The following is a 24,432-nucleotide window of genomic DNA, read 5'->3' as shown; positions in this document are numbered from 1 at the left end:
TGTGTTCGGGTAGCTGTTAGATACACATGTATGTTAAAATGTATGTATGCCGTGTGTGTGTGTGTGTGTGTGTGTGTGTGTGTAGTCACATTTTGGTGTGTGTATGCAACATAGATGTAATGTTTTATGTTAACAAAAGCATTTTTGTAAAGCACCTAGAGCAGATTTCTGGATAGTGTGCTATATAAGTATCCATTATTATTATTATTACTAATGTTATGGCTAGCGTCCGATGGAGAAAATAACTTGGAATCCACAATCCTTCCAGTGTTTATCAAATAAATTCATAAAACTGTTAAATGTTCCTGCAGTGACAATGTTACTGGGCAGATTATTCCAGAAGTTAACAACCCTGTTAGTAAAATTGTGAGCCTCTTAGTAAAAAAGTGTGAAAAAAGGTTTGATTTGGTGAATGTCTTCATTAGTTTTAGTGGGTGTCCCCTGGTATGATTACTGTCCTTTAGAGTGAAAAGATTTTGTAGTGCTGTTATCATAATGCAGGGGTGCAAGTGGTTCCGTCTCATACGGATTTCCGTCTTGATGAAATTTCGATTTTTTTTTTTTTTTTTTTTTTTTTTGTCCCTATGCTTTTGGTCAGGGAAAGTTTTGGTCAGAACTTGAATACTGAACTATTCACCGGAAGATGGAACTCTCTTGACTGGTTGACCAGTGCTTAGCTAAACTGAAGCCAGCGCCAGCTGTGTCTGGCCGCGCGCGCTGTGTACGACTCCCATTTTTGCCGCTGGAATCCGGATGGGACTGTTCGTTGGAAAGCGAGAACAGAGAGAATGTGTGTGTGTGTGTCTGTGTCTGTGTGTGAGAGAGAGAGAGAGGCACACACACACACACACACACACACACACACACTGTTACTTAGCCATGAAACTCTGTATTTTACCGAGAGAAAAAAATCGCCTAGGACGGAAAATCATAGAAGCAGTCCGTCCCCGGGACGGACAAAAAATGAAAGGGGGAGGAGAGACATTACTGTTTCACCCCCTATTTCGTTCGAGTAAAGTAAACACAGAGTGGTATATCCCACAACCAAAGGAGGCATCACTTTTTTAATGAAACGTCAGTATAGGTGGCTGGCCTACGTGACTCTAAGCATGTGCTTTCAGCGTGCTTACCGCGTGATCGTCAGCTTCTCGAATCTGATTTGCTGTTTTTCTATTTTCTGAAATGCAAGGGCCAGCAGTTTGGCTTCACTTCCCGCGCTAGCCTAAGCTCTGTCTTTGCGAAGGGGAAGCATCTTTGCTTTAATCTTCGGGTAGCGGGAAGCAAAACTGCAAGTTTTTCACATGCCAGAATGCCGTTTTTGGAAGTTTCTGACGAGAGAAAAGCTCGAGAAATCGACAAAGATTGTAAGAACAAGTGGAAAAATGAATGGCTCAACCATGAAGACAAACTGAAACGGAAATTCTCGATGTGGTGCGCGAAAATTGACGCAAGTGGTTTGGCTATTTGCAAATGCTGTAACAACACAAAACTGAACTATGGAAAAAACGGAAAGAGATCGTTGGTGAAACACAGTGAGGATCCAGACCATCTTCAACAGCTCGCTTCCTACTCGCACACCTCCACAATGCCTTGTGCAAAACCTCCGTTTGCTGGCCCTAGTTTGACGGATAAAGTCATGGACCTTAAGATCAGAATTTGTTTGTTTCTCTCTGAACACTGCCTTCCATTCAGTCTCTCTGAAGACCTAGTGGACTTAATAAAGACTTCAGCTAAAGACACAAAGGCTGTAGAAAGCCTTCACATGTCCCGACTAACAGCAACATATTACCTGACACACGGCATTGCACGTGCTTAGTCCATTAAAAGCATTACCTAAAATCCATAAATTTTCCTTGCCAAAAATATAAATATTTTCTTCTTGAAAGGCACTCTGAGAGGCCCTGAGAGAGCAGGAAAATGCACGAAATGCGTTGGCGACCGGGGCTCTGCCCCGGACCCCGCTCGGGGACCTTACGGCACTCCCCCAGACCCCCTAGACCGGACTTCAGTCTTGCCACTTTTTTCCACTTGCACCCCTGCATAATGTCCATGTAGAATCTTATATGTCTCAATCATATCACCCCTTAACCTGCAATATTCCAGGCTTGGTAGTTTCAAACAAGTTAGTCTCTCCTCATAGGACATACTACCTATCCCTATAAATTGTTTGGTAAATCTTCTCTGTAGATTTCAGTCAAGTCAGTATGTTTTCTAAGGTAAGGGGACCATACCACTTTAACATTTTCCAGTATTGGTCTTGCTAATGATTTAAATAATGGCACCATGGCATCTTTATTTTTTATACTGGATAGAATGGGAGATCATGCTGGCTAATCTATTTCAGTATTTGCTTTTTTATTTTTTTTATTTTTTAAAATTTTTTTTACTGTAGCATTTATGTGCTGTTCAAAAGTTAAACTTGTATCCACCAGAATTCCCAAATCCTTTTCTAACTGTTTCTTCTATGTCATCAGAGTTTATATGATAAGTGTATTTTGGGTTATCTTTACCAACGTGAAGTACTTTACATTTATCATTGTTAAACTTAATTTGCCACATCTCTGTCCATTTAACTAGTTTATCTATACTTTATTGGAGCAGGATTTGTTTTTCTTTATTATTGATTTCATAGTAAGCCTTTGTGTCATCAGCAAATATTTTTACAAAACACTCTAAGACATCTGGCGTATCATTAATAAAGTAAATGAATAATGTTGGCCCCAAAACACTTCCCTGAGTATACTTTTTATGCGCCAGTGATCACCATTATAGGTAAAGGTCTGTGCTGTCTGAATATGATAAAACATCCACATAATAATCCCATGAGATTCCCAATTTAGGGTTATAAAAAAATAATATAGAATCTTGGACTCAGTTGAATTTGTAAGACTGCCCTAGAATCAGATTTGGATTGCCATCTGTTTTGCTTTTTACTCTTTATTTCTGAAATTAAGTTTGTGTGTACATGTGATGATCTGTGTTATGGATGCATATTGATTCTATTAACTTCTACGATCTGATGTGTAACGTGTCATGCTAAAGCAAGTAAAACAAAAAGAGCCTTTTAACTTTTCTCTTGACAGCAGCAGATCTGAAGTCTCTTTTCTCTACTCTCCTGTTTCCTTTCTGTTTCTTCCTTCATTCCTTTGGTTATGACTAAAATACATGAATGAGTCTTAGCTTAATGCAGATGATAGTTAAGAAAACATTTCTGAGATGGCAGAAAGCATGTTCGCACTAACATGCATTTTCCTGGTGTGAAGTTGTGGCAAGTCATTACACATCCACCAAGAAATCAAGAAAATCTTGAGTATGTGGAATGAAATTGCCAGAATTGTTCCCCCCTTCCACCAGACTTTGATTGGTTGTCTGGAACAGTGGAAGCTAGTCAAAACTTATTTCCACACTTGCCAGGATTTTCTCCCCTTTCACTGGACCCCAAGTACTACTGAACGCTGGTGAAAATCCATTTTAATATTCTTGTGCATGTGTGTGTGTGTGTGTGTGCACGCGCATGCACGTGACAAGCCTGGCTGAATGACATGGGAAGTGAATGATGAGAGCCTAGAGGCAGTTGTCAGTTGGTGTGCAGCCTTTTATGCGAATGACTCCATGTTTGTAAAGTCCTTATAAGTGAGAGCTCTGTGACCGAGGATAGTTTCAGTTTCAGTAGCTCAAGGAGGCGTCACTGCGTTCAGACAAATCCATATACGCTACACCACATCTGCCAAACAGATGCCTGACCAGCAGCGTAACCCAACTCAGGCCTTGAGAGAGAAAAAAAGGATAGGTGCTATGTAAGTATTGATAACAATCATATTGCTTTTCAGGCTTCAGGAAGACCCCCCAGCAGGCGTCAGTGGCGCACCATCTGACAACAACATCATGCTGTGGAATGCAGTTATATTTGGGTGAGGATTCTGCCTGTATTTATAGGGGTACTGGGTAGACAAAGTTATTGATTGCAGGTCCATGAAAAAAAGATAAAAGCCGGAATACTGCTATACTGGGGGGGAAGGATGAAAATTAGCTCGCTCACAGACTTGCCACACCAGTTTACTGTTATGACCTTTTTTCCACTTTGGTCCTGTTAAAACAAAAAGACATCACTCAGCGTCATTTGTGATCTAGGGGGGTAAAAAAAATCTGAAGAAGTAGGAATTTACTAATTCACATATGTGAATTATAGTTTTACATCAAGTACAATCTATGACTCTTACTAGTCTTAGCCTTTCATGTAAAAATGTGGAGGATCTTCAGTTGATAAGCAGAGCGTTTTTGGAATATGGGTATTATTTTTGAACGGTTCTCAAGCTTTAAAATCACAAGTTATGAAATTTTTTTTTTTTTAAAGAAAAATTAACACTGTGATGAAGATCTTTAATAATTGTCCAATAGCTGTAAATTAAAATATATAATTATATATATAGTTTATTGATTTGGTTTGTTGTAGGCCCCATGATACGCCTTTCGAAGATGGCACTTTTAAGCTCACGATAGAATTCACAGAAGAGTATCCCAACAAACCACCTTCAGTACGCTTTATCTCCAAAATGTTCCATCCAAATGGTGAGTCAGACAACACTTTGCCATTTCTATGCTTTGTCAGTGTGTGTGTGCGTGCGTGTGTGTGTGTGTGTGTGTGTGTGTGTGTGTGTGTGTGAGGAGTTGGGAGAGGGGAAACAAGGTGGATCAAATACTGTATTATAAAAAGAATTGTATTTGAAAAATTGTGAAGAAATAAAATCATTTTTATCCATAGGGAGTGAAAAAATATTACAAAATTCAATGGACAAATAGTAAAGTACACATAAGAAGATTTTATTTAAGATCAAATAAATTAATCATTTAATGTTATTACATGGTAATAACATTGTTAGATATACTTGTGAATCTGTTTAGTTTTTGCAGCAGTTGATTTAGCATAGCAAATATATACTATTGATCAATTTTAAATGTCTTTACCATGTTGGGTGAAGCAGTAAACTTCCTTTTACTGAAAGGAATTGTATGTTTTTTTGTTGTTGTTTTTTAATGTGCTGCAGTTTACGCTGATGGCAGTATATGTCTGGACATTCTACAGAACAGATGGAGTCCCACGTACGATGTATCAGCTATTCTCACTTCCATTCAGGTAATTGGACAGATCGTAACATTAGTTTTAGCCGCTCATAAAATTGCAAGTGTCTGTGCACCAGAACTGTGTCCAGTGGTAACAGCTATGGTTTCAGGCAAGGCTTAACCCCTTGACTGCTGACCTTGGTGAGATGAGATCAGTGTAGCCTGCATTTCATGTATTCTTCATTCTTCTAGTGTTCTTTTTAAGTGGTGCAATTGGTTTTACGGAGCAAAAGTAATGCAAATAATGCAGGTCCCAAGAAGACGACCAAACAAAAAATCCTGTCTCAGTGAGGTGACCGCCCCACACTGACTAACTCATCAGCATCAGTCAAGGGGGTAAGTGTTTTAAACTGAACATCAGGATTGACTTCATCATGCAAGGTCAGTTGGTGTGTGTGCCTCTGGTAAAAGGTTTCTATACTGAAATCTGAAAAAAAAGAATTAAAACAGATTTCAGTGTCAGTGTCACTGGTCCCAGAATGTGGTGAGATTGTGGAGGGCACTGCACTGCTGAACATATCACCAACATTCTCCATTCCATGAGGTTGTAGGACAGGTATTAAGTTTCGGTAAAGCTGCTCCCTGTCCATTCATTGATGTCTGCAAACTTCTTTCACTGTCTTCCTCATCCCTTTGCATGTTACCCAAGTGATGAACTTGGAGGCCTGTCAGATCTTGTCATGTGGCCATACCTTCTCATATCCCTTTTATTCACTGTGGTCAGGTCTCCACATTGATCAACATGCTGTCTGATGGTTTTCCAGACTTCATCATTTGTTATGTGGTCTTTGTAGGAGATGCCAGGGAGTTTCCTGAAGCATCTCATTTCCACTGCTTAGATTCTTCTCTGAAGCTGTGCTTCAGTTTTGATGTTAGACTGATGTTCTTGTCTCTCTCTCCATACATGTTTGTCTTGCCAGTGCTGTTGCCACAGCTCTTGCCAGTATTTTGGTCTTGGACCTTTTTTCACTGATGATGACACTTAGGTACTTGAACTGCTTCACTGTTTCCAGCTGTTTTTTGCTGACATGTTGATTTTGATTGGGTCCATGCTGTTTGTCACAAGTTTAGTTTTCTCAGCAGTGATCTTCATCATGTACTTGGTCAATGTTGCATCAAAGAGATTCACAAGTTTTGCCAGTTCTTCCTCACTGCCTGCCAGTCCATCAATATCATCAGCAAATCCGTGATTTGTGGTAGTACATCCTCCAGTGTTGATAGTGCCAGAGTGTCCTTCCAAGGCGTCAGTTATGATGTATTCTTGGAAGCTGTTGAAGAGTGTAGGAAATAGATAAACTGGACAGAACCTAACTGATGTGTGGAACCAGTCGCTGACAGTTCTTTGAAGGAAGACTGTACTGTTGGTTTCTGCGTACAGCTGTTGGGTGGTGTTGATCTGCTTTTGGCCCATGTTGTACTTCATGGAATCAAAAAAATATAAAGGCTCATTTTAAAATTGGGGTGAAGGGGGAGTTCCAACAGACATGTCTGGAATCACCAGTTTTTAAGACTGAAAGTGAAAACTGCAGCAAAGGTTTATAGGTAGGCAAGGAACATGCGACTGAAAAAAAAAATCACATATAATGACAGCAGATTAGATTATGGCAAAACAGTACCATTTAAGGTGAGAGGCACTCTGCAAGATTTTTTGGTGTTTTATGTAATGGAGATTGTGGTAAATTGGTACTTATGAATTTTATTTACATTTGTGTGAGCATATGAATGTGCTTGTTGACTCATACTGTGTACATTTGTGTGTGGGATTATGTGTTTCATGACTAGGAATCTTTGTCTTTGAAATACATCAGTATTCTAGTATGTAGTTACAAATGATACACAGGAATGATTTCTGTTGTATTTGAGATCAGAAAATGTTTGCTCATAGCAGGTTCCACTACTTTGAGTGATGGGTACAATGAAAACATATTTTCTTTATGTAGGATCTGAAGCTGTTTTTAGTGTTTGGAACTTATAAAACAAAACAAAAAACAGGCATACTTTAGAATAAAGAAAGACAAGGACCTTTGTTTTATTTTTCAAATGCAGATCCATACATTTTTTTAATGTAAATTTATATGATTAAACCCTTTTTTTCCCCCCTTTTGGCCATTGATTTTTATTCTGGAATGTAACACAGTGTATTGTTTACTTTTCATAGTCTTTGCTACACGACCCCAACCCAAATAGCCCTGCCAACAGTGAGGCAGGACAGTTGTATCGAGTAAATCGTCGAGAGTATGACAAAAAAGTGGCAGCCATTGTGCAAGAAAGCTGGGAGGATGATGATGTGGAAGAAGTCGACAGTGAGAAACCAACGTTGTAGCACATGCAAGGCGGTGGATTAGTGACTGTGTCTTACCTCAACCTAGATATATACTGAACTTGTCCCTCTTGGGTCATTGTTGGCTGGCTGAGAAGTGCAGTGAAAGCAGCTGGAGAGCAGCGGGCGATGTTGGTGCATGATCGTGGTGCCACTGGGTGCAGTATCTGTGATCAGCATTCCTGTTTGAACCCCCGTCGCTTATTGTGTTTTGCAATCAAGTGACAACTTTCTGTTCTGTGATGTCTGATAGTGATTGATACAAACAGGCTTATTCTTCACCATTTACAGTAACACGGAGTGCAAGTTTTTTTTGGTTTTTTGTGATTTCTGCTTTTTTTCTTTTTTGTGATTAGTGAAAAGAACAAGAACACAACTATGTGAAGAACTACCTGCGACATCTTGGTCGAACATGAGATTGTGAATTTAATTTTAATATTTTAATGTTTTTTACATTGTGTAAACATGGGCATGGTGTGCATTATTTTTAGTGCAGTATTGAGAAAGGTTTCATGGAGGTTTGAGCGCATGCTCTTGTATATATATATATATGTATCTGATGTCTTGGTATTTGTGGTCATTGTGCGCGGAAGTACAGTCCCTTATTGTTCATATGGAAGCAGGATTGAACATAAGCTTTGGTTCTAAGTGGAAATTAACAAAACAATCTGGAAGCAAGAAATTTGATTTTCTTTTGATGTTATTGTAGAAAACAATTTTGATCAAGAATAGGTCTACCTTTTTTTCCCCTTCTGTTCCACTTTTAGGGCTTGTTTCAGTGAGAATTCACAAGTGCAGTTTGATACATATATCATGGTGAAAAGAGGAAATGGAACCTGTTATGAGATTTTTTTTTCCCCAAAGTTGTTCGAGAGTAGGTGGAAGTTTGATTTTGTTTTGTTTTTTTCTCTTCTTTTTTTTTCTTCTCACTCTCACTGGAAGGAAGACACAGCAGATTTAATTTCTGGTGGTTATGATGCCTAACAGGTTTCACCAAGTGGTGAATGTTTTATCAGACAAGTGTTGAACACAAAAGCACACAGTTTTCTCTTGTAGTTGAAATGAGAGATCCTGGTTTGTGAAATTAAATATCAGAGTTAAAAGAGAAGGGATTTGTGCAAATTAAGGGATTTGCTGGCTAAGAACAAGATTATGTAAGATGTAGAAGGTGCTTGGCGAGTCCCTACATGGACTTTAAAATCCCCCTGTCTACCTTCCTTCACTGAATTTGAACAGTGGTCTGGGTGCTGTATCTTTGGAGATAACGAGCATGCATGAAAATTTAAAAAAGAAAAAAACCCTCTGGCACCAGCCAACAATTACAAAAAAGCAGCACAAAAAAATTTGTCACAGTTTACAATCGTTTTGGAAATAAAAAGAGTAAAATGTACACACACCAAGAATAAAAGTTGAAGAACAAAAAAGTATTGGAACTGTGGCAGAATAACATCCTTGGGGATAACAGCCCAAGGGTTGGTAAGAAAGGTAATCTGTTGTGATGAAAAGAAGAAAAAAACAAACCCAGTTTTCTGCACATCTAGAACATATATTCAAATTATTGTCATGCATAAATCAAACTTTGATTTCTGAGGTATCTGAATAATATTGAATGTGCACTGGCACAGCTATCTGGCAGCTTGTCTTTTAAAGTCAATTTCCTTTTAACAGACAACTATTTTAAAACAGATATAGCGATGCAAGTAGCAAATAATAAAAAACAAAGTGTGATGTATAGGGCATGTAATGAAATGTAGGAAGTGCTGCAACAATGCGAAAGAAATTATTCAAAAGTTATTTTGCATCATGAAATGTTTGTAATGACACGCATACACAAACGCACTAAAACTTTAAGTATGATTGTTGTGTTTTGTAGTAGTTTCCCCTTTCTGGAGCCAGTGAAGGTCTAGAAAAAGATTTTTGGAAGGTAACTGATTTATGCATTGTTAGCACAAAAAAAAAGAAAAAAACATTATTTGAAGAATTTGCAAAACTTCAAGACATGGCACCATGAATCTCTGCAAAAGCCCGACTACCAGTTTGACTGAAGCTGTGTGTGTGTGTGTGTGTGTGTGTCAATTTTGTTCCAGTCATTGTTAGACGAACCTAACCCCAACAGTCCGGCCAATAACATGGCTGCCAAGATGTACCAGGAGAACCGGCGAGAGTATGAGAAGAAAGTGAAGGTGGTTGTGGAAGAGAGCTGGGTATACAGTGGAGAGATACCATCCGACTGACCCTTCCCCTTTCCCCCCCAAACCCCCATGGTTAGTGCGGTGGAAACCTGGACAGCACGGGCAGAGAGAGAGGGAGAGAGAGGGCTGGCAGTGAACGGAGTGTACACGTGTACGAGTGGAGACAGACTGACTGGTGTGGGCGGTGCGTGGCGAGCAGGGCAACTTTCCATTGTGTGACAGTTTTCTTCAGTTTCATGCCACTGACTGAACAGGCATCGGAGAGGTATTTTTCAGTGTTCTGTGGGAGGAATGTTTCTTCTTTTTTCTTTTTTTGTACAAGCATGATTTTCTGGTAACAAAAGAGATGCGTTTCTATGTGTACTTTTTCTTTTCTCAGTTTGTTCCTTTTTTTTTCTTTTCACATGCAAGTATGAAAAATGAAAATTAGTATTTTTAACACCTCTTTTTAATCTGCAGCATTTGTTTTACGACTCTTTAATTTTAAGTTTTTGTTTTGTTTTTGTTTTTTCAGCATTCCAATGTGTAGTCACTCTTCTTATTGTCTGTTTTACACAGAATTCAGCTTGTTTGAATTTTGTGTTGGTATCAGTTAACAGATATGGATAATTCGGACTTTATAGCTTACATCCTTACATTGTGTCAAGTCAGGGATACTGAGTAAAGGGGCAGTTAAGTGTGAAGATAGACACTAAACACAAAGATTATAAACATTTAAGTTTCACTTTGTGAAATGTGCAGCTGGTCTTACAAAAAATTGCAATTGTTACAGGAGTCTGTAGCATTGGAAACAGGTCGTGTCAATTTGGATAAGCAATGGACTTCATTTGGAAATTTAAAAAAAAAATTTTTTTTTTGTTTAAAGCACTTAAAACAATATTGAAACCCCCAAAATGCTTGATGTGCAGTTTATAGTCCATCCAATGTTCCCTGAACTTGTAAACTGACCCATTAGTGTTTAGTTCAGAAATATGGACAATTTTTGTTGTTGTTGACTTTAAATTAATACAGTACCTTTTGCATAACAGTTTATCTATTAAATTATAAGACCTTACTGGATGGAAAGAGTTTTCTGTAACAGATGAAAATTAAATTACATCAGATACGTACTAAAGTAAGACTGGACAAAAACCAAAGCACTGAACAACAGGACTCGAAGGACGTCAGCTGTTAGCTCATTAACCTCCGCTGTGCTGTGTTAGACTAGAGTTGTAGCTCTTCCACATAGGGACATCTGAAGGGTTGTGAAAGCTGAGTTGCTGAACTGAAGTTGAAGGCAGAGACGCTTGATTAACTGAGATGGCAAATGCATGCCTTGCTCTTCAGTCTTGTGATTGAAGCGAAATTATCAGTGTTACAAATCTTTGAAAGAATCAGGTACTGAGAACTGTTATCTTGTGAGATGTCAACACATCGCTTGGTTTTGTGAATTCCCTCTGCCTGTCAAAAGGAAAGATTTAAGAAAGATGTTACATCTCTGTGTTCAAACGTGAACTGTCATGGAGAAATACATATACAGGAGAGTCTAAAGTATTCCTGCTGGATTGCTCACTGCAGTATAATACAAACATATTTACCATCACTGACAGTTTTTGTGAAGTGTCTTTGGTATACACAGGAAAGAAGAAACAAACAAACAAAACCCACCCTATACAAATACTTGCATTTCCTAGTCCTACTATGTTTCCTTTCTAAAACATTTGCAATATTTGTTGGGTTTTTTGTTGTTTCTTCCGCATAAGGAAAATCAATGGTGCTTGGTATTTTTGTGTTCCATGTGGCAATGAAACTGAAAACCTGTACATTTTGTGCATGGTGAAGAGGCAAAATAAAAAATAGTGTGATGAACAACCTCCATGCTGCCTTTTATTTCTTCCCTTGTGCGTGTATGTGTGTGCACGTGTATACAATTGTGTGATTGAAAAAGAGAGAAGAGAAAAGGTCATGCTTCATATTGCATAGATTATGTAACATTGTTCAATTTCAACCACTGCAAATACATGTTTTCTCATTGCGTTTTGTTTTGCTTTGTTTTTTTTACATTAAAAAAGAAGAAAAAACCTGACTGCACACAATGTCAAAACATACTGACAAATGCATTTCAAATGTACATAATTTTTCCACAACTGTAATGGAAACTGAAACTGAAAGCGTTTAACATAATTGGCCTTATTGCTCAGTACAATATAACAGACTGTATTGCTCAGAACACCTCCATTCTGGTTCTTTAGAAATGACCTGAAAAGAACGCTACTTCATGGTAATCCTGGACCAGACCTTAACAGGAGAGGGAAGGTAACTCTGAAAACCCTGCTTGGGTCTTCGTGGTAACTGAAACAATGTCTCGCGTGCAAATTTCAACAAAGCTCAAACTGCAAGTATACAAAATTCTATCTCAATTCACCAGGAACTACTATGTTTTTGACCGTATGTTCTGATCAATGCATTTGTGTGACTGTGGATGTGTGTTGGGCCAACTCAGAAATGTCCTCTTCGAGGGATCAAAGTGGTACTGTATTCTCAGCCCTCATTACAGAGGACAGCAGCCCAGCTGGCTGCACTGAGGTAGAGGCTGCTGCCACTTTGGTCTTCATCAGCTTCCACAGTTTGAGTTTCATAGAGGTTTCATAGCATGCTACCACATCTCCTGGGAAAGAGAAAGGACAAAAAAAAAAAAAAAAAAAAGACAGTAGAAGCCTGACCTTCACATAACTGAAGGCGCTGATCAGGCGTTGACAGCCTGTCCTAGCTTTGTATAAAATATCAAAATTTGATCTCTGGTTTAAGTGAAGTCCATCTAAAGGTTAAGAGGAGAAGTTATGATGACACACAGATAAGGTCCATGACACAAAATTCTCAGAACTGAATCGTAACAGTCTGAAATTTGATTGACAAATACACTGTTTTTGTGAAAACATGATTCACATGTTGGTCCCAATGTATTCCAGATTCAAACAAAGTCCATGAAATGGTGTATGGTGAAAGAATGTTCACGATTCCAACTATATATCTGTAAAAAAAAAAAAAAAAAAAAAAAGGCATGAAAAGCTTGTTTTTTCATCATGCAAATCTTTATATAATGGTTTCATCAAATTTGAAACAATTCTCCAGCTACAAGATGATCCTATCATTCTAATTTCCATGCACACTAGGTATGATTTAGAGTTATTCAAACAGCGACCAAAAAAATTTATTTATGCTCATTTTGTAGAATTTCCATTTTCAGTTGAACCACTTACAGATGACAAAAGCCCTAAGCTAGTTTGTCCAGCCAGTTAAACATGTATAAAATAAAAAAAGCAAGTTACAAATGTTCCAGTGACATGTCCAAAGGACAAAAGTTTCTTGCAGTACTGGTCTGTGAAATGTGCAGTTCACATGAGTTCAGGGAGTGGACAAGGTTAAATGAAACTACTCTATGATGAGTATGTGAGGAGTGTAAAGGCTGGTACAGGAAGAATGTGAAGGAAAGGTTCAATGTACAAGCTGACATGGCCAAAGCTGCTGTGACCAGGTTGAAAAACCCCATGGCGCAAGAATTCCCCACCCTCATACAAATCCATATACCCGGGTCGTGATAAATGTCTGGATCTAACAATTTCCTTCCAACATTCTAGCAGTTGCTCTGATCATGTTCAAATTACCGATATTTTGAGTTGAAAAGGCAACAATTATCCCAGTGTTTTTACCACAAACAAGAACTATATTTAATTTTCCCACTCAGATACAACCCCTGTGTCTTATCAGCTGAATGCTGTCTGTGTCTGAAAACTAAATTCTGACCACCACTTGGTGTCACCTCTCACACTTGACAATCAGTATCAGTACTTGACAAGAAACTCAATATTTAACATGTTTGATCACAGCTGACACTAACAATAACACTGAATAACAACACCTACATGCTTCAGTCTTACCACTGTTTGATCTGACACTGTTGTTCAATATCATACCATATTAAGCATCTGACAACAAAACAAGAAATATGATCACGATTCTCATGGAAAAAAGCAGCATCTGAGTTTGGAAGTAAACTGAAAGCCAGCAAGAATTTTAACCGTACATCTTTTCAAATATGCAAAACCAGATGGTGGTGGAGACTACAAGCAGGGCTTGCAGACTGCATTCTGATTTAACACATTCATGCACTTGGTTGAACTGAAAGCTTCAGAATGGTAGTCATCGTAACAGCTGATAAAAAAAACAACTGACATCACAGTAACAGTGCTGAGTTGACGGGCGCATGAAAACTCAGATTTCAATCCAGTTTCTGAAGATGACGTCACAACTCGGAAAACAATGTCCAAGGTCAATAGAGTCACTGTGCACAAACAGGGAGGAGTCAACTTTGGGGGGATTTTCAACAGATGTGACTTGAACTCGACAGATGTGTGCAGATCATACATATTCAAAATAAGTTTCCTTTGCTGGGTGTGCCTTATGCACTGTATTGCTTTATATGCCAGAAATTATGGTTTCATATGCCCACAAAACATGCACACACACAGGCGTTCACTTCTTCATCTTGAACACACCCACAAACAGTCCCATCAAATGATCAATGAAAGGTTTCTATCCCTCATCAATGGGCAAAAAAAATTACTTGCTGATCAGATTCAGGTCACAAAATACACCAGCATCACACAATAAATTAATCCTCACAAAATCAATCGAACAACACAAAAAGGTAAATATATATATATCAATTACAAGAAATTTTACTTGTTTTACACACCTTTAACTTCCTTTTTACAAAACAAATACCGTAAAGTTCAGTCTACTGAGCGCACTGGTATATAAGCCGCACCCACTAAATTTTGGAAAAAATTAAACTTTATACATACATAAGCCGCACCGGCTTATTTCCGGTACCGGAACACATACAGATACTACAGAAAAGTTGTTGATACTGTAGGTTATGAAATAAACACAAGCAGGAACAACACAAAGAAAAGCAAGCGAAAATACTGCTATTGCCACAAAAAATAATAAACACAATGAAAATAAGATCCATAATTTAGGAATAGTCACATTTATTCAACGTCATCCTGCTCACTGAATCCACTAAAATCTTCGTCTGCAGTGTCCGAGTTGAAGAGAACCAGCACAGCTTCCTCTGCCATCTTGTCACTGACTTCAGCCTCACTTTCACTTCATGAACATGAAGGTGGAGGTCGCTGCTGGTTCGTCGCTTGCACTGTCGTCTGCTCGGTCGATTGCCTTCAATTTGAAGGCTGTATCATAGGCATAACGTCGTGTTTTCGGCATGATGAGGGTGTACGCTTGAGCAGAGTAGAACTGAATGCTGATCTGAAGGCTTTAATGTGTGCAGATTTGATTTATAAAACGTGAACAGTTAGCACACTATCCTCAAACTCATCCAAAAATTCACAGACAGAAATCATGATTTTGGTGAGTTGAAGGGCAGCTAAGAATAGACGAGAATGTGACACTCCCAGGATCGTTAAAATCCGCAAATAAGGCGCATCATTGTATAGCCGCAGAGGCTGAAGCTGGGGTAAAAAGTCGCGGTTTATAGACCGAACTTTACGGTAAATTTGTTGGTTGGTTTTTACAGGACTACATGTCTTTCTTCCACCCCATCTCTTTGTATTTCTTTTAATCTCTTTGTGCGTTCTGCCAACCCCCCAATCAATGTCTATTATACAAAATATCAACCAAAAGCTGTAGGAAGTGGCATGTATTTCATCATGATCAAAGCTTAACAAGTGACCTTAGTGTACCGTATGTGTGTGTGTGTGTGTGTGTGTGTTTGTGTGTGTTATGTCCAACATCTGTATTCTCTTTCTGCAAGCAACAGGAAGTAAGACTCGGTGAATTCATCAAAACTTGCGTAGCACACTTTTATATGTATGAAAGAATGTTCCCACTTATCTTACCTTTCACGCACACATAATGATAACTGTTATTTATTTTTAGATTATGTTGTTTTCTGAAATTCTCCATGTCCCAAAACTGGTCATACATCTTGAACCTTATGTGTTTGTTTTTTTTATGTAATTTTCATTTTTTTCATTACCTGCCTGGAAACAGAATCTCAGAGAGCTAGTGGCACAGAATTCGTCATTATTATTATCATTATCATTTACAGTTTCTCTCACAGGCACACTCTCCTGTTCTCACACCCACAGAACTAACAGAACCCCATTCCCCCACCTACACACACACACACACACACACACTATACGTCTCAATACCGCTTTTAAGTGAAAGGACCTCCAATCAAAGAAAAGAATACACAGTCAGACCCATGCCCGCTGAAATGACTCGTACCCACACCCACAAAAAAAACAAAAAACACCACCACTCTTTGCTGCTTCCAGTGACACACCAGACTGGGAAGGCCCATGACTGGAAGACCGGAGAGGAGGGCAGGCCACTGCCAGCACAGCGTCAGCATCAGAAACCGGCCGGCCTGCCAGGCATGCACAGATTGTAGTGTGCTGTGGGGTTCCAGAACTCGGGGCCTTTCCAGCCACACCAGCCCTGCAAAAACAACAGCAATAGGTTACTTCTTATATCAACACAAAACAAAGCAAAGCAAAACAAAAACAGAAAGAACATATTACTTTTTCATTCAAATGTTTCAGGTATCAGGTCAGGCATCTGCTCCTTAATTTTAACAGCAGATATGGGCAACACCTCCTTGAAACTGAAAAACATTGCATATCAGCAATCAAACCGTGAGAACTTCCAAGGGAATATAAATAAATATATGTATGTGTATATATATATATATATATATATATATATATATATATATATACAGATGGAAAGATAGATCTAGATACACACACACACACATACATAATATATATATCATATATTTTTTAACAGTAAAAGCTTCTCAAATTCAAAAGTCAGCATTGTACGACTCCCTGATGTTTGGTATGTAATAATAGTTCAAATTTCATGTGATAAATTTGGGTTGAATGCATCTTTTCAATAATATATTTGATGACTTATCTGGGTGATTTATCTATTTATTTGCATGTGTTTACTACTTCAGGATGTTTTTGTTTTTGCTTTTTAAAATATGTTGTTTTTTTCAATTATGTTTGATTTCATTTTCCTCTGTGTGTGTGTGTGTGTATGTGTGTGTGTGTGTTTGTGTTTCATCTGTTTTGTCTCATCTTTTTATGTATATATGTAGTATGTACTCATGTAAATTTGTTGTAACATGTTGTCAGAAATTGAATTAATAATGTAAAAAAGACAACAAGAAAATTAAGACTATGAAAACAGTCATTTATGTCAGTAGTTTGAAGTCTGAACTCTATGTAGTTTACAGGCAAAACCTTTGCACTGGAGAAACATTTATCCATGAGTCTGACAGCAACAATGCTTTCCCAGACATATTCTTCCATTCCATTTTCATCAACAAATGTCTGAAAGCCTTTAAAACCTGTATGAACCCTGTGACTGGGAGTAGGCTCTCAAGGCCTGACCCGCTTAGGATTCACACAAATGTCAGGCATCTGCTCCCCCAGACCCCTCTTTTTTTTTTTTTTCTTTTTTTTTTAAGCAGATGAGTGTAACTATATGGATCAATCCATATGCTGAAACTCAAAATAAACTGTGCATGATTTGCTTGGGGTGAGTCCTGTTGAGGTTTTGGGTCTAGGCGGATTCACGGGGTACTGTCTTTGAGGGGACATGATGGTGGTCTCACTCTGGGGGAGGACGCTCATTCACGCCTAAGTGATTATTGTCATCAGTAGGAGGCTTAGTAGGTGGTGTCCTCAGTAGCTGAATCAGAACAGGCACCATTGAACACTACCAAAGGTGCAGGGTCTCCTTTGGTGCATGGCCTCCTGGCAACCTAATCATCAATAGTTCCCTGTGGACTGCCGATGCTGGGACTGTGACAGTCAAACCCAGGTGTGTCAACTAAGAATGAGCAGTGTGGGAGTAATGCCACTGAAAATGGTACAGATGCTGGGGCAACAAAAAAGAAAAAAACCCAAAAAACGTGTGAATGAGATGCTGACCAAGCAACACAAGGCTGTACCTCCTTCTGCACGGTGTGCAGGTCCTCCCCACCAGTGTAGTGCGGGTCCAGGATGAGGAACTTGATGTCTCCTGACGTCTCGCTGTAGTCCACCCCCAGAATGGTGTGGGCCAGAACACCCCCACCTGCATCGCCAACAACCACAAATCCACACACTTCACTCTTTGGCTGGCTGGGTTTTGGGGAGCTGGGGGGGGGGAGGCTGAAATTCCAAGGTCATTGCTTTGGACCGTAACAAATTAGGAACTTGGCTGAAAGAGACGTTTTGGGGGTCCAGAACATGGCTAAAAGGGACATTTTGGGATTCAAAAACACAGCTGTAAGGGACGTCTTGGGATTCCAAAACATGGCTGAAAGGGATATATTGGGGATTCAAAAACACAGCTGTAAGAGACATTTTGGGATTCAAAAACATGGCTAAAAGGGACATTTTGGGATTCAAAAACACCATTTCGTGGGATCTGCAAACATCATCAACAAAAAAAAAAAAAAAACCAACAGAAGAAAATGTTAACTTTTAAAATTAAATAATATCTTAAAAAATGTCTGGAGATATTGAATTAAAAATTTGTTGTGGTTTCTCATTTACTGCCCTCTTTCAGGCAAGCAGGTGCTAAGAAATCAAGAAACTGAAAATCTGGCTGGGCAGCATTTCCCAAAATAAAAAGGATTTTTTATTGTTTTTTTCTTTATGATTCATGGTTAAGTAGTGGTAGACAACAATGTGTGCGAAGTATAATGATTATGTGCAGAGTCCATTTCATGACTGCACTTTGCACTGTTGATACAGTATCTCTGGAAAATGATGGATGAAGAAGCAGAGACAGGACCACAGGGGAGCACTTTTTTCTGTTGTGGATCAGTCTGCTGTTGGTTTGTTTCAAAAATGCTTTCAAACTTGGGAGCACCATTTTTTTTCATTTTGATATTTTGTACCATTGGGGGCGTTGTGGCAAAATTGTTAAGGCACAGGGGTGGGCTGCATGAGCAAATTTAGCAAAGTCTGCTTATCATTTCCGGCAAGGTGTTGTGGAAGGTTGGTCGGTTCCGGCAAGGTGTGAAAGGTTGGCCGGTTCCGGCAAGGTGTTGTGGAAAGTTGGCCAGTTCCGGCAAGTGTTGTGGAAGGTTGGCCGGTTCTGGCAAGGTGTTGTGGAAGGTTGGCCGGTTCTGGCAAGGTGTTCTGGCAAGGTGTTGTGGAAGGTTAAAGCGGCAGAAGGAGAGGATTGGGTCCCACCTTCCTGTGCCCAGCTGTTGATACAATCAATAGGACTGCGCTGTCTGATTGGGTCCCACCTTCCTGTGCCCAGCTGTTGATACAATCAATAGGACTGCGCTGTCTGATTGGGTCCCACCTTCCTGTGCCCAGCTGTTGATACAATCAATAGGACTGCGCTGTCTGATTGGGTCCCACCTTCGTGTGCCCAGCTGTTGATACAGTCAATAGGACTGCGCTGTCTGATTGGGTCCCACCTTCCTGTGCCCAGCTGTTGATACAATCAATAGGACTGCGCTGTCTGATTGGGTCCCACCTTCCTGTGCCCAGCTGTTGATACAATCAATAGGACTGCGCTGTCTGATTGGGTCCCACCTTCGTGTGCCCAGCTGTTGATACAATCAATAGGACTGCGCTGTCTGATTGGGTCCCACCTTCCTGTGCCCAGCTGTTGATACAATCAATAGGACTGCGCTGTCTGACTGGGTCCCACCTTCCTGTGCCCAGCTGCTGATACAATCAACAGGACTTCACTGTCTCTCTGGCCTAAAATGGCTATTGGTCTTAACCTTAGAAAAAAAAAAATTACAATATTTTTTCTCCAAAGAAATGTTTTTTCCTTGAAAATGGACAAAACAATGAAATTAACAGGCAGGAAAGCAAGTCTCCATCCATACACTTACTGTAACTGTTCATGGAAGTGTTAAAAAGTGATACCGTACCAATCATGATGGGCGTTCCCTCGGTGTCAAAGTGCATGGCCAGTTCCCTCCCTTTTGATGCCAGGTCTGCTCCAGCTGACACGTTGAGGAATTTGGATGTTACCTGTCACAGTCACCATGCATATACATCTCTGTCAGTGTGTCTATTTAATACATAAGACAGAAAATGTTTGAAAGATGAAAACAGACCTGTGCACCCCCCAATATTTTTCAGTATTTGTCCCTGGAAAAAAAAAGAAGAGAAATACAGAAATCTGATTTCATGAACCAAAATCCAGTTCATCAACAATCTAGAAAACAAAAAATATTTTTTGTTCCCAACATGAAGATAGTTACTGGATATTGCAAGATAAACATTCTTTTTCTTTTTAAGAGAGTCGGAGGGAGGATGGGAAGAGAGCAAGCAATGGTCAATACTGAGTGAATGTGATACCCCCGAAAGTGGAGTATGGCTGCCCACATGGCGGGTTAAAAACGGTTATACACGTAAAAACCCACTCGCGTTTATACAAGTGAACGTGGGAGTTGCAGCCCACGAACACAGAAGAAGAAGAAGAGCGAATGTGATAAAAAACTGAAAGCCAGTGAAAAATACTGAAGGCTGTTATGACAGTACTGAAAAGATTAGCTGAGGGGTGCACAGGTCTGTGAAAAACTTGAAATCAAAATAAGTAGTCCAGCTTCACAGTACTACATTTGACAAGTTCACAGATGGAAGTGCTGGTTTTCTTGAAACTCTCTTTGTAATATTTTCAAGCAATTCTATATATCATTTCTAAATGTTTGGAACAAGTGAAGTTATTTTGAAAATAAGCTGGGATAACAGAGTCACATTACTGACAAAATATTCATCAGTTATTTACTGAAAAGCAAGAGCAAACTTGTCAACATCAAAGAGGTTAACTCACCCCTATCATATTGTCCAGGCAGTAGGACACTTCAAAAGACCCGATCCACTTCTTGCTGCCCACAAAACTGGGCTCTTTGTCCCCCACTACAACCAGGGCCTGAAATCACACAGATACAGAATTAATGACAGTGGTGGAATGTAATCAGCTTGCATAATTCAAACCATCTCTCAATTCTGTTGACATTTTATGTAAACATACCTGCTTTGATGAAGTGGTCATAACTCCTTTTTTTTTAAACCATGTAATTCTTAAGCTTGTACTGTACTTGGGTAAGAGCTGACTTGATATCATCATTATGAAACTGAGGTAGGCTGTAGACTTCATTTTGTATTTTAGACACATAATTGTTCACCATAAAAAACAACAACAACGAAAGCTCCTTTTTTCCCCTTAATACCCAACTAGTTTTTAACAACAACTGAACAAGCAAGTGCTACAAACAGCTGAAGAGTGGTGTGGTACATACAAGTTGTTAAACACTTTTCCAAGGGTACCCCCCAAAGAACAGTCTTGGGATGATGTTTCTTTTCTTGTATCCTGTTACAAATCTTGACAAGCTGAACAGGTACAGATGCTTAAAAATGGTTCTCTCAGTTTTCTGACACCTCCAGACTTGGCTGACTCTGTACTTACTAACTTTTCCACTGCCCAGTATGACCTCTGACATGTAGGGCAGCAGGAAAGAACCACCACTCTCGTGTATTATGAACCGGTCTTTGAATGGTACCCGAGGTGTGTTTCTGGGTCTGGAGTTCTCTTTCCACTGTTCTGCCTGACTGTGTACAAACCCTGGCTAACAGCCCAACTAACCGCAAAGGAGACATTTCACAGCCCCACCAGACCCATCCTCCAACCTATTGTAGCTTTTTTGTTTATTTATTCATTTATTTATTTATGTATTTATCTATTTGAGAAGACAGAGACCACCATCATCATCAACAGAACGGATTGGACATGTCACGTGAAGAAAAGCAGGGTCACATCACCCCCACATCCCTTCACTGGACGCTGGCAGGTAGACACGAAAGAGGACAGTCAACGAGCACCTGGCACAGAACAGTCAAAGGAGAACTTAGGACCTGAAGCACACCTGGGGTACCATTCAAAGACTGGCCCAAAACAAACAAAAGTGGCGGTTCTTTGTTGCTGCCCTAGATGCTGGTGGCATGATGGGCAATAAATAATGAAGTATTTACTTTTTCACTTTTTTTTCTTTGAATAAAAATTATTCTTTTTATAATGAACATCTTTATTTTTGATAGATTTGTGCAGCACCTTCTGTATTTCCCTGTGTGAGGGGATGGGTTGGTCTGTGTAGCCCTGGAGACGGAACCAGGAGACCAGGGTCTGCAGGGAGCGGTAGGCACAGCCCCACTTGTCATCGTCGAAGCGGTCCTGCATGTAGTGGTGGTAGGTGTAGTTGCCCTGCACCAGGTGGGGAGTGCCGCCAGACACTGCACATGGCAATACACTGTTATTGATACTTGTCAGATTATTGAAACTTATATAGTGCTTAACACATGTCATTATTGATGCTTACAAGATTATTGAAATTTATGTAGTGCTTAACACATATCATTATTGATACTTATAAGATTACTGAAATTTATACAGTGCCTGACATATATTATTGATACTTATAATAGGTAGTGGCAGACCCCATGGCCGATTTTGAAGTGCATTTTCTCAAATTTGATTTCATTTTGTGAAAAACTATCTGACTGAAATAATTATTTATCGTCTATATTTTAAATTTTTATTGTGTTTGCTTTATGCAATGCGTGAATGAGTTCGCGGATAGAAGAAAAAGAAGTGTACTGTAACGCTAAACAGCAATCCTTGTTCAATGGTGGCTGGCGTCTTTCTGAGCGCAACAAAGTTAGTTTCAACCACACAGTCGAAAAAATCGCATCCGTTGCTTTCCATTCACTGGTTACTGTTTGAAAAACTGGGAGCCGTGAAATGCGAAAGTTCAAGGAGAACTTTCGTGCGTTTTTTTATCCAAGCCTTGGGCGAAGCAGGGTAGTTAGATCTGAGCGCAAAGTCAGGGGAAACTTTTCGGCTATCTTTCAACGCCTCGCGCAGTTCGAAAATGAAATCTGACCCTATCCGAAACTCAGATTTTTGATCCGTGCCCAATTTGCTCAAGCGATTCAAAAGCAGGTACCCCACTTCGTCAGCTGCGTCGGCCCAATCAACATTCGACACAGGAGAGCAGCACTTCATCAAACACAAAAATGGCATTGTTTCTCCAGAAAATCTTAAGTTTCATCGGTAAGTTTTATATTATTTTTGAAAATGAATGTCTTTAGCACTTTCATGCACAATATTGATCTGAAATTCTTGAATTGGGATTTTTATCGATGTCAGTAACTGAGCAGCTTGGATCTATTTCATCAGTGTTTTCATAGCGTGACACTGTGTTTCAATCGGAATACGATTTATTTTTTTCTGAGTAAAACATACAAAAACTATTGATACAGAATGAAAAATGGACATGTTAAAACGGAGACCGTGAATTCCCATTACTAATATTTGATTGATTTTTGCTTTAGTAAGCAAAATATTACCCAGGTCTAAAACCGGAAGTGCTCGGGACAGCATTAGCATCCTCTGCTGCAAACTTGGTGAGTGTTAAATAAGTGAGTAAAAAATTGTAATGTGGTTTCTTTTTCATTCAACATCACACAAAAGTCTGATATTCTAGTTGCATTTTGCTCTGATAGCTGTGAAACTTTATATTAATATATACAGACAGATAGATACTACGCTCTCACATTCCAGAAAGAACAAGAACACCAATTCATACTAACCCCCCCCCCCCTCCTCCCCCTCTCTCCTCTGCAAACTTCACTTTCATAATTAGCTGAGAGTTGTATAGTCATTCCCCGCCCTTGTCTGAGAATCTCCCACCAATGATAAGGAGAGGGGAGGGGGTTGTCAATGGTTGTGGCAAACTTGGCATTGAGCCAAATCACTGACCACTTGCTGGGGCCCTGACTGGTGACAGTGATATAACCCACCACCTCCTCCCTCCAGTCACCCCCCTTCCCCATTTCTTTCCTGTCAGTGGAGTAGGTGTGAGAGTGAGAGAGAGAGAGAGAGAATGAGAGCAAGTTTGCATTTGCACATGTATGCTTGTGAGTATGTGTATGTATGTCTGAGTATGAAAAAAGTGTAATGTGAAAAGATATATGATTAATTTGAACAGTGCAGCCAACATCCTGTTTCTTCAAAAATTTAACACCAATTCTTAACAAACTAAAATTAGTAAAAAGAAAATCAGTACAATAACACCCATGGCCTAAGTTGTACATCAGGTTCAGTCAAACTATATAACACTATCAGGAATCCAGCCATTAAGAGAGTATAATTGTGTGTGTGTGTGGGGGGGGGGGGGGGGTATGTAACCCTTGATATGCTGTGCATCTAGACTGCATGAAACAGAATACAAAGGGAAGTAAACACATATTTCATGAAATGATAAAATGCAAAATACCATGCACATATTGTGAATGAAATATTCAGTTTGATATATATCTAAGACATGCATTCTCACATACACACACAAATAAAGGTCAGTACACAAAATATATATCAAAGAATAAGATACTAAGTATGATGTGCATATTAACAATAAAATATTCAATATTAAGTAATCATATATACATAAGACATTAAGTAATACTTTCATCTCAGTCATGAAATGTAGCACCCTGAAGTGGAAATATCTGAGTAAATAATCGCATGCAACAAAGACATCCATAAGATGAACATGTACATGTAGATGGCAAAGCTCTTGTCAGCAACTGGAAAGGACAGACCCCCAAAACTTCAGCCTCAGTTGCCAAAGCGTAAGCGTAAGTTGTTGCTGCAATTTGAGTTATTGTGTGAAAGGTAAATGCAGCCATATAGTTCAGT

General features: G+C 39.3%; 2 protein-coding genes across 3 annotated transcripts in view; one reads left to right on the top strand and one right to left on the bottom strand.

Moving 5' to 3' along the window:
• The window catches only part of LOC143283907 (ubiquitin-conjugating enzyme E2 A), a 13,500-nt gene extending 2,176 nt beyond the window's left edge, over positions 1-11,324 (top strand). The window contains exons 2-5 of one of the 2 annotated variants that reach the window (XM_076590320.1): positions 3,831-3,911; positions 4,454-4,569; positions 5,046-5,134; positions 9,529-11,324. In XM_076590320.1, coding sequence (XP_076446435.1) covers positions 3,831-3,911; positions 4,454-4,569; positions 5,046-5,134; positions 9,529-9,675 — 433 coding nt within the window. In that variant the 3' untranslated portion in view covers positions 9,676-11,324. Of the gene's footprint in view, positions 1-3,830; positions 3,912-4,453; positions 4,570-5,045; positions 5,135-7,279; positions 9,354-9,528 lie in introns of those variants that run through there. The other variant, XM_076590319.1, reaches the window with a different exon arrangement.
• A 3,011-nt stretch (positions 11,325-14,335) lies between these two features.
• The window catches only part of LOC143283905 (ufm1-specific protease 2-like), a 40,198-nt gene continuing 30,101 nt past the window's right edge, over positions 14,336-24,432 (bottom strand). The window contains exons 10-14 of the mRNA XM_076590318.1: positions 21,787-21,965; positions 20,509-20,607; positions 19,601-19,703; positions 17,666-17,790; positions 14,336-16,140 (exon numbers count right to left, since the gene is read on the bottom strand). Coding sequence (XP_076446433.1) covers positions 16,054-16,140; positions 17,666-17,790; positions 19,601-19,703; positions 20,509-20,607; positions 21,787-21,965 — 593 coding nt within the window. The 3' untranslated portion in view covers positions 14,336-16,053. The remainder of the gene's footprint in view (positions 16,141-17,665; positions 17,791-19,600; positions 19,704-20,508; positions 20,608-21,786; positions 21,966-24,432) is intronic.

Source organism: Babylonia areolata, chromosome 7 (genome assembly GCF_041734735.1).
Source record: "Babylonia areolata isolate BAREFJ2019XMU chromosome 7, ASM4173473v1, whole genome shotgun sequence".
In the NCBI taxonomy this organism is placed as follows: Eukaryota; Metazoa; Mollusca; class Gastropoda; order Neogastropoda; family Buccinidae; genus Babylonia; species Babylonia areolata.
Note: the sequence above shows the minus strand (reverse complement) of the source record. Positions and strands in the feature narration are given on the sequence as shown.